This window comes from Macrosteles quadrilineatus, unplaced genomic scaffold (genome assembly GCF_028750875.1).
Source record: "Macrosteles quadrilineatus isolate MER2022 unplaced genomic scaffold, UCM_ALF_1.0 Scaffold_6__1_contigs__length_79288215, whole genome shotgun sequence".
NCBI lineage: Eukaryota > Metazoa > Arthropoda > Insecta > Hemiptera > Cicadellidae > Macrosteles > Macrosteles quadrilineatus.
The window spans coordinates 30,893,897-30,904,846 of NW_026542599.1; the positions used below are offsets into that span (position 1 = coordinate 30,893,897).

The 10,950-nt window shown below is 34.8% G+C and overlaps 1 protein-coding gene across 1 annotated transcript; it reads right to left on the reverse strand.

The window, feature by feature from the left end:
- Positions 1 to 207: 207 nt before the first annotated feature.
- On the reverse strand, positions 208 to 10,161 carry LOC128997435 (cytoplasmic tRNA 2-thiolation protein 2-B). Its single transcript, XM_054423073.1, has 9 exons — positions 9,926 to 10,161; positions 5,804 to 6,081; positions 5,156 to 5,396; positions 4,063 to 4,198; positions 3,440 to 3,571; positions 2,695 to 2,844; positions 1,485 to 1,608; positions 810 to 922; positions 208 to 303 (listed from the first exon to the last, which is right to left on the reverse strand). Exons 1-9 carry the CDS (start codon positions 9,988 to 9,990, stop codon positions 208 to 210), a joined length of 1,335 nt encoding a protein of 444 aa, XP_054279048.1. The 5' UTR covers positions 9,991 to 10,161.
- Positions 10,162 to 10,950: the final 789 nt, after the last annotated feature.

Below are 10,950 nucleotides of genomic sequence, written 5' to 3' on the forward strand. Positions count from 1 at the left end.
CTTCATTATACTTTTACAGGTAAATTAAGGGACTGACGTTCTCTTCCTACTCCTTTTTGTATGAAAATGTGAATAAATAAATATCAGTCCAAACAATCCCAGGTAAAAAATATAACTAATTTATTATGGAAAAAGTAACAACAATCCTAAAACAAATTATACACTTGTATATACATAAAGTAACAAAAATTAATTATTAAGAAAGTGTCACAGTAGAAAATGTTCGATTTCTTTTCTCATTTGAAACCTTTGGCTAGCCTCTTGTAAACTCCTCTTTACTTCATTCGGAAATTTAGCCACATCCTGAAAATAAAGAATGTTAATAAAAACACACAGAAAATTGTCATAAGGTTGCTTAACGTACGAATATATTCATTATTCAATATATAACTTATATGTTATGTTACCTTTTCCTCCACCTGTGAGAGTATACATAGAAGGTTAAGTGGATTCCAGTGGCGTATCCAGGGGGGGTGGGTGTTTAGCGATTTGAACCCCCATCCCTTGACCTTAAAACGTGATCTTTTACAATTTTTTTAACTAAAAAATTAGTTTCATATGTCTTAATAGCCTAAAAACAGGAGTTTACAGGTTTTTCAACAATTTTTCAATTGCCATTACTCATTAGGCATCATAGCCCACGGTGGTTTCTGAATATGTGTGTTTTGGTTTCCGTTAGTGAGTGTATAAACTGTGAATGGCTACGGGCTAGAGCCAAGCATCCTAGCATCCCTGGATAGTAGGACATAAAAACGTATAGTTGTTAGTAGCAAATAATCAATTCAATATTATCTAGTATCTGTACTCACAGCGTTTCTGACAATCAGGTTGCAACCGTAACAAAGCAGGTTTTGCAGCGAAGGTTCAGAGGCTTTGTTCCTACATGACTGGTCCCCTCCACCATTGCAACACTGTTCTGAACCTGACACAACAATTATTCATGACAATAGAAAAGAAAATACAGCTAAAGTCAAAATTGTTAAGTAAACTGTCAAGAAATACAAAATTATAAGAATTGTAATATTGAATATTAAGTACTGTTATCAATTTTAGATCTAGTTGCCTTGTGCAAATCACACCATGTAAAGGAAATAAGATCGTTAGCCAATAGCCGGTAATCGTACGATATTGGTACTATTACATTTAACACCATTGTCTCTTAACCCAAATCAACCTCGAGCAGTCCAATCCAAAGAACCTGTGTGTGTTTGTATCTAACTAAAATGTATTAATCTTTAGGAAGTTCACTTTTTCTTCAACTTACGCCTTCCTTAGTTGTAAATGCTGTCAGTGACAGGAAAATATTTCAGTGTTTTGCGTTAAGTATGTGTTTCACTAACAGATTGAACTCTTCCATTCAGGTAAGCCTGCTACCCTCACAAAATCCTAAATGTACTAATATTTGCCGTTATTGCACTACCCGACACAAAGTTGTTTCAAATGACAAACATAACAGTGGTAAATTGATTTACAACATTTTTTACCTAAATTACAAGTGGCCTCCAAACTAGATGCATCAAGTTTACTTGGTCCTGCATGAGAAACAATCCTTGAGAATTGTGTAGCACTAAGGGAAGAAGAAGGTACTTTATCAGTGTCTACTGGTGCCTGTTGAACAAACATCAATATTATAATGGTGATATTACTATTTCCTACAGTCACCCGAAAAAGTTGGTTTCCTTGTACTGTTTATAGTACAGAAAGCTGCTAATTGCTGCATATTTATACTTTGCCGTACGGTTTATACTTTGCCGCACATCAGGATTCCAACGAAACAACACAAAACAGCGTGGTTCTATTATGCACGTAATCCGTGTACGCTTGGAAATAGGTTGGCAACACTTAAAGATAATAATACTATGAGCAGCTGATTGACTATTATAACTACGATTTAACCTGTCATTTCGTGTTTATAGTTTCGGTATTTCTGAACTTTCTGGACTTTTCTTTTAAACGTTTTTAAAACATTCCTACGATCTTAATAAACAAGAAAATACCTTTAAAGCATTTTTTAGGCGCGGAAACCACTTCAAACTACAAAAACATACGGAACTATATTCTCAAAACGCGGAGCACATTCCTTGCCAAGGAAAAATAGCGGAGTGATACGGACCGCGGGTACTACTTTCTCTAGGGCACCATTTGTGTTCCCAGCTGAACCTAAAAACGTGTTGTATAGTGTTTGAAAGACTAATTATTTATATGCTTTATAGTGACTGTAGGAAAAATATAATGTGTAACACGAGTGAAAAAGGCCTTTGCTGCACTCGAGATCATTCCGCACGAGCCGCTCTCGTGTGCAGCAAAGTGCCACTTTCACCACTAGTTACACAAATAACTATTGACTACTTATTAAACTAAATATTCCTAAATATAAAGATTACAGCTTTTTAGTCAGAATTCATTCTGATAAATTACTTTAATACTTTCTTATGAAATAGTGACCATACTAAATTGGACTTATCTGTCAGTGTCTTGAATACAGCCTAAGCTGCTGGAAGAAATACACTAATTAATATACCCCGAACAGGAATAATAATTGTTAATTTTGAAGTAGGCTATCCTGTTATGTTATACATTAAATACCTGTACTTTTTATCTAAAAATAATGGTGTTTTCTTGTAGATTAATTTAACTATAAAACCACAAGCCACAAAAATTTGGTTTTCCTTCACAATAATATGATCTAGTTACCTGGCATAGCGGACAAATGATTTTGTCCTCTGGGTTTGTAGTGAGCTTATCAGCAACTCGAAAAACTGTTGAGAGCGTACTTGGGAACCCGTCCTGTAAGTCTGTGAGGAATGACTCCGTCAGCCTGTGAATACTTGAATGTGGCTCGGCCTAGTGACAGAAATTAGAAAAATATGAGTATATAAGATTGGTTTGGTAACCGAGCTGTTACATTTCTCTCTCTTTAATCAGAAGGTTTAACCTAAAAAGTAAGTTTAAACAATTCAATTCAAAACTTGAACCAGCACTAATAATGGTTGAGTTTATTTTAAATTATCCTAACTGAAGATCAATAGACATGATTTAGCCCCTGAGCTGTCATAAAACTTTAAACACACAAGAGACATGCCTATCACGCACATGATGACCGTACTCGTATCGGTCATCATGAGCGCGACAGGCCTGTTTCTTGTTTATACGTTTTAAACTGTTTTTTATTGTGTTTCGTGTGTGTAAAATTTGACGACGCCAATTTTGGTGGATATCCATATCTGAGGATGGCATTTAGATGCCAAAACAACCGTAATATACGGAAACTTCAGAGCTGTGACGAGGTAATTGTATTATTATATTATAGTGGCTAACTGAAGAATCAGTTAATATTAGGAAGTAAAAAGACCTCGTAGTTCACACTGCATCTTTCTTCATTCTACACTTTATGGAGCTGCTTGAAATTCTCAAATAAGATTGTTAAGTAAAATATTACCTTGGTTAACAAAGAAGGCACATGTGCAGGAATCAAGTCATGAAATACATTGTAGAACACAAGTTCTTTCTTTGACAAATCTCGCATTGGACGGATCACCTTGACTTCTGCATACCTATCATCCGAGAAACCCTGAAAGTAGAAATACATGTTATAATCTTAACACATTAGTTACTAATATGGAAGTTTACGGTATTGTTTCCATAAATTTCACTTGCACTGTTATGACAGTTTTGGCAAAGAAATTAAATTGTTTGTTTGTATCTTTAAAAAACAAGTGGCTCGCAGAATTTACTGAGAAACCAAATGGGCAGAGGTTTTACAAAATGGTAGTTAACGGACCTCGACAACACTTTTGTGCAACGGTGGTGCAATGAATAGTGTCAGTAAAAAAAGTTAAAACTACAATGAATAGAGACATGTTTTTAAACTTCCCTCCAACACGCCTCATGTATATCTTATCTTAAGTTTAGTTATGGAATTCATGGAAGTAAATTAGCCTCCATGGCAAAAAAATCACAATAGGCCTACTACTTTTGCAATAATATTTAACATTTTAAGTTTCTTACTTTTTTAATGTTTCTTATATGCCAATGGTGTAAGCAACAACAATAATCACTCACCACGTCATACGGCAGCTGAGCTCCCCTACCTAGAGATACGTTAGTGATAAGTTTGACTGCCAAATCATTAGCCGTTTCCGCAGTGAATATTTTATTGCACCCAAGTAGCCTGGCTATCTGGGCCAACAAGTTGCTCCTAAGAGATCAAAAAGGATAATTTCATGATAAATTAAATTAATTTTTCATAAATGCTGTAACTTACAATAGGTACTACAAATTAAATGTGCAATGATATATTACAACTTACAACACTGGCAATGAGTCTGTTTTGTGGACAGGGATAAGTCTTATTCTTCAGTTAAAAGCCTATTTGATTCTGAATGTTAATTTGATGGTTTGTATATCAAGTTTTCATTTTTCAAGAGCTGCAGACACAACATGACACGTAACTCTCATAATATTATAAATAAATTGTTAATTTAAACAAAAATCACAAACTAATGTTCATTGATATACAGCCATAGCCTATATTTCTCCAGATGACTAAAACTTTATGTAATGTCCTTTGAGGTTACAATAAAATAGCATCCAAGTCAATCTGTAGGGCAAAGCCCTGAAGAAAGATTAGGGGGGTGCTTTACCTATACTCCGTTCACAAAATTTAAGCGGTTTGAGAAGTTCCACCAACTTCTTTTTTTGCTTATTATATGTAGCAGCTGAATGATGTTTTGGCAAACTTCAGCTGTTGAGCTATAATTTAATTGTAGGATGATCAAGTGGAGGGAATAGATTCCTTACCCTAAAACCGCCTAAATTTTGCGAACAAAGTATAGTTTTGCTATTATTTAATAAAAACAACAATCGTGCTCCAGTTGCAGCCCAGCAATCCTTTAAATCTAAATTTCTAAGGTTTTGTTGAAACAACTTCATGTTTAATCCACCTTGCCACTTAAAGTTCATACTCCACTATAGTTTACATCAAATATACACAGTTCCTTTTTTCTTATTTACTAGCTTTAAAAACACTTTATGTTAAAAAAACCTTAACCTAACTTTCTTAAATACACTAAAATGAGTTCGGATAGTTAATGCATTAGGCCTAACTAATTTAATACAGTCAATTTTCTGTTATTACGGAATACGATTAAATTACCTCAGTTTATTGAGCATATCAATTTTTGAAGTGTTTTCTGGCAAGCTTGTGAACATATTTATGAACTTAGTTTTATCAGTTGAGGTGCCTTTTGTGAGAAACGCATTAACAGTCTCTTCTTCTTCTATGGATAAATGCAATGGCACTATGTGTTTTGGATACTCGTACAGTCCCCAGGTCCGTTGAATATCTTCTTTGATTGTTTTGCTTTCTTCCTCTGACAAATTCAATGCAGAGTATTCTGTAAGGTAAAAGTTGTATTTGAAATCACTAAATAAATCAATAACTGGTTTCATGTACTGTATATTGATTTTGAGTAAATTAGCTTAAAAATGTGGCGTAGTAGGCTATGATGAATAATATTGTTTATCAACATCAACGATATCGTTATTTTACATCAACTGTAAAAAAAATGTGTTGCTAGCCTAGTGGTTAGCGTCTCGGACTTGGATATGAGAGGAACGGGTTTGTTTTCCGGCTCGCCCACAAAGCATGTGGGTTTGGACCGCTTTCCTAAAAACCGTTTGAACATCACTCTCTTTCATATCCTCTAAAAAATGCCAAGGGCATGGTGTAGACATGGAAAAAACCCTCTTGCTTACATTTTAGACTATACTATTTAACAAAAAAAAAATATTTTTTACTCACCATCAATGTACACTATTGTAGGGTGAAACATTAATCTCTTGTGAGAGGTTTCTTGTAACCCTGACTGAATGAGATGAAGCATTGCAACTGAATTGCTGCTACCCGAGAAAGCAACAAGAACTTTATCACCAGGTTTCATCTTCTTTGATTTTCCAAGGCATGCTCGAAATTTATGTTTGACAGAGGTCAAGAAACATGATTTGCAATAAGCATCCTTCTTTCTTAAAACGATTTGTGGTTTGTTTTCATTCCCGCACTTCTTGCAAAGAGAGCCAGTTCTGCAAAACAAGACATAATTAACCTTGAAACAAGGAGATTTAACACTGCCCTCAAAACATGGCTGATTAGAAAGTACCATTCTATAGCCTGGACAATTTTATTTAATAACTGAAGTAACTCTCCAGTATACACACAGCTAACAGCCCTTGTAAAACCAGTATACGCGGGCAGACTGACAGTCCGCGTCTTACTGTACTTCTTACTTGAAACACTCATATCACCTAATAAAGTTCATATAGCATCAAAATTTCAAATAATCCAAATATCTAAAATATCTGGTTTTACAATACCTTTATCAGTTCCAAAAGTAACTTTCGTCAACGTGTGTTACATGTTTCGGCGAGCTGCCATTGTCAAACACTTCAATACAGGAAGATGTAGATCCGCTTGAATAGCTTCGTTACAACACATTACACGACACGACATTTTTACAAGACACGTACGACATAAAAACAAAAATAAATACTTGTAATTTGATAGGCCTATCATGAATATGCAACATTGCCGGTACACGAGCGGGAACAGACTGTCGGTGGAGGGTTCAAGTCAGCGCTATCTGGTTGAATTATCTTCGTTATCTGTTGTGGTCAGCTGATCAGATTTGTTTCCTTGTTGCAGTAGCGTGTTAAAAATTATATTTGACTTAAACTGGAGTTTGTCATTCAGGATATGGTTGTTGGAATCCAGATTTTTTATTGATTTGTATATTTCAAACTCCTTCAAGACGTCCATTTTATTTCCCTTTTGACAGTAATGTAGTATTTGCAGACCGGTGTTAATGTCATTCATATCGTGATTACAGTCAATAAGGTGTTGGGCAAATGTTGATTTTTGTGTATCTGTTCTCGGGTCTGGGCGGTGTTCTTTATAGCGGGTTTTAAATGCTCGACCCGTTTGCACAGACCCGAGAACAGATACACAAAAATCAACATTTGCCCAACACCTTATTGACTGTAATCACGATATGAATGACATTAACACCGGTCTGCAAATACTACATTACTGTCAAAAGGGAAATAAAATGGACGTCTTGGAGGAGTTTGAAATATACAAATCAATAAAAAATCTGGATTCCAACAACCATATCCTGAATGACAAACTCCAGTTTAAGTCAAATATAATTTTTAACACGCTACTGCAACAAGGAAACAAATCTGATCAGCTGACCACAACAGATAACGAAGATAATTCAACCAGATAGCGCTGACTTGAACCCTCCACCGACAGTCTGTTCCCGCTCGTGTACCGGCAATGTTGCATATTCATGATAGGCCTATCAAATTACAAGTATTTATTTTTGTTTTTATGTCGTACGTGTCTTGTAAAAATGTCGTGTCGTGTAATGTGTTGTAACGAAGCTATTCAAGCGGATCTACATCTTCCTGTATTGAAGTGTTTGACAATGGCAGCTCGCCGAAACATGTAACACACGTTGACGAAAGTTACTTTTGGAACTGATAAAGGTATTGTAAAACCAGATATTTTATATATTACAGTTCCGGGGCTACAACAATGAATTTTAATCCAAATATCTATATAAATAAAATTACAGTTTCGTCTGTACATTGCTTAGAATCGTGCAGTTTTTGGTTATTTTACGTTTCATAGCCTAAGAAAGCCGAAACGAGTCTTATCTCAATTTCCGTCTGTCTGTTTGTCTGTCTGTCCATTCTGCCATTCTGTCTGTCCATTCTGCCATATAATAACAAATTTTGTGCTTATAGACTAGAAATAAAATCAACAATATAATAATGATCTAATTACAAACAACAATAACAATGACAAACCTAGCCGAACAAAACAAAATAACAAAAGGTAAGTTATACTAATAAATAAATAATTTAAAACAACAACAATAAATAAATAATATGAAACAATTTATCGTTTTGGCTTGAAACTGTTAGATATTGTATAGGGTGATTACCGAGAAACGCATGTTTTTCAAATATCGAGTAATCAGGCAATTCAGAGAAAAAGTTAATATTTACGAGTGTAAAAACACTGTACACAACATGCAATTTTAAAATAAAATTACTTAAAATTTAGGCCTAGTGTTTAAAAATTACATCTCTAAGATGGTCGCCTTCTGCTTGGTATGGAATTCCTTCTTCGAACATTCCCTACAAGAGTTATCACACGTTTTGGTGATGTCACTTGGCCTTCTCGCTCACCGGATCCTGCAATTCCCGATTTCTTTCATTGGTTTTTCTATCTAGAGTTTACATAAGCAAACCACAAACAATACAGGAACTTAAAGAAGCTATTCGCCAGGAAATCAACGCCATTCATAGAGAGATGTTAGCAAAATCCGTAGCACGTTTTAAGGAACACCTTCAACACTGTATCAAAGCAGAAGGCGAATGATTACCTTATATATGTAATTTTTAAACACTAAATTGTAAGTAATTTTATTCTTAAATTGCATATTGTGTACACTGTTTTTCCACTCATAAATATATTTTTTGCTTTGAATTGCCTGAATACTAAGTTATTTAAAAAACATGCGTTTCTCAGTAATCACCCTATATTTGCGAAGGTTTATATGTATTCCTATACAGTAATAGTTTTGTAATAGTTCAGTAATAGTTCCAGCATATCTGAAAAATGCACACTAAATATGCAAACCAACATATTGTTCTGAATATAAGAAAGATTCAACTTAATACAAGATTCCCGCACGTAGAACGGGCATACAGCTAAGTTAGTAGGTAAATAGATATAAATAAAGGTACTTTCCTGTTAAGGGAAAATTCATTATTGTCCAAGATTTCTTTTTGATGTATCGAAATTCTCGCTGGGTGTTATTGCTCTACCATGTTACTGGCCGATATTTTAATATTTTCATTTAATATTTTAACACGTTCGCTACTGCGAACGCATATATGCGACGCCGCGGTCATTGCCACAGACCGAGGTATACATTTGAATCTTACACATAGACCGGCTGTCACTTGGATAACAGTACACACAGACCACGGGCGAAAACCTGTAAAACAGTGATCATTTACATTGTAATACGCTACAATCGTGTTTGTAAATCAATTATTCTTGGTTTTTTGTATTTTTTATAACCTTTTGTAATGTCGCATATTTGCGACGCCCGGTCTACAGCAAAGACAATAGTGAAAATTATCATAGTTTTCTTGAATTATTATAGCATATATGCGACAGTTCATTTTTTTGTGTTTTAAGGTGGAAGTAAGTAAAAAAATAAACAGATTATTCAAGAACAGTTTATAACTGAACAAATATAAAAGCTACATAGGATAATGCAGCATACATACTGCATACATACATACAGTGATGCAGAAAAGTAAAGACCAGTTTTTCCAACTATTATATGACGTCACCAATCATCATATCCACAGACAAGTTGTGTGCAGACATCTCTGTAGACCACTGCAGGGAATTCAGTGCCTTCAAATAGACCACTACAAAGATATAAGCATTTTAATAACATTAGAACCCCGACGAAAATATGCGTCGGTAGTCTATTTTAATGTGACTAGCCGTCGCATGCGACGGCAGTCTATGGGTGGAAACCGGCCGTCGCATATGTGCGTCGCTGGTCCATGTGAATGGAAAATTTCGTACTATTGCAGTAGCGAACGTGTTAAGGCCTATCTAAGTACACCTTACCTTTCCCTAATATCAGAACCAAAAGATTTGTCCTTGTTTATGTTTAGTTAACTGTTATCAACTGACAGACTTTGGTTTGTTTTTTTTTATCCAATTTACGAATACAAATCAATCCTTACAATTAGATGTTAAAATGAAAATTTGTCTGGATACAAATAAGAGCTAGTCAAGTAGGCCTATGAAACTTGAAAAAGATACACTTACAAATCAAATTTATCCAAAGCTTCCATCAGCATGGCCCCATCTTCTATTTCTGTATTGCTACACATCGTCACTTAAATGTAAGCTGTTAATAGCTTACTACAATACACTAATTCAACTTTTGGTTTTGAAAGTAAATTATTTATTATAAAATAAAAATGCAAAACGAGAAATGGAGGTTATGAGTTAGTTACTCAATACATCTTGACTCAACATAACCTATCTAAAGCAACGTTTTCTTTTGTCTGACAGCAGTGACAGCAGGACTAGGACATAGGGAGCAGACAGCGTGAGCGTGGTGAACTGCTCATCACTGAAGCTCAGTGCATCTCATCTGTTGCATACATTTTGAGCAATTTGTTGGCAGGCTATTTTTAACCAAGTAGCTCCTGAAATAAAACATATCTCGTTTGGCCCATTTTTTACTTATGGTGTCTTTCGTTAGTGGCAAACATTGCATGACCATGTTAAATTTCGAACATTAATATGTCAATATAAACTTGCATTATTTAAAGCAGAAATCACGGCCACCTTTAACTACAGGCCGCGGCCTTCGAACTGGCAACGTCGCAAGTGGTGTTGTAACAGCTGTTTTGTTTGGAAGCAGCTTATGGTATTTGTGTATTTACGAAAGATTGGTTACTGGACTATTACAATATTAACTCCGCAAATATACAGATTTAGATTTTAATTCATATTGTTTCGGTATTCAATTCTGTATGTTTTATTTTCAATTTAAATTTAAATCAATAAAGTGCAAAATAATGAGCTGATGTCACCTGTCTGCCATGTTATCTTATGTAATCTTTAATCAAAACCTCAAACCACAGACAATATAATACCATAGATAAAACATACTCCCTTAGATAATAGAGAGAATACTGTAATTTGGTTTCCGTAGTCTGTTCTAAAACTCTTTTAGGCTGTGGGAGAGAAGAAGAACAAATATTCTCTAAGTTTGTTTACTGTTTGTTTTTGCTAGTGTATACAAATTTGTCTGCTACTGCTTTCTTACAATTGTATACTGT

Coding starts and splice junctions, on each gene's coding strand:
- LOC128997435 (XM_054423073.1), bottom strand. CDS start 9,990: ATGTGTAGCAATACAGAAATAGAAGATGGGGCCATGCTGATGGAAGCT. Junction 5,397..5,803: donor TACAATAGTGTACATTGATG/GTGAGTAAAAAA, acceptor TTTACCTTACAG/AATACTCTGCATTGAATTTG. Junction 1,609..2,694: donor TCATTTGTCCGCTATGCCAG/GTAACTAGATCA, acceptor TTTGTTCAACAG/GCACCAGTAGACACTGATAA.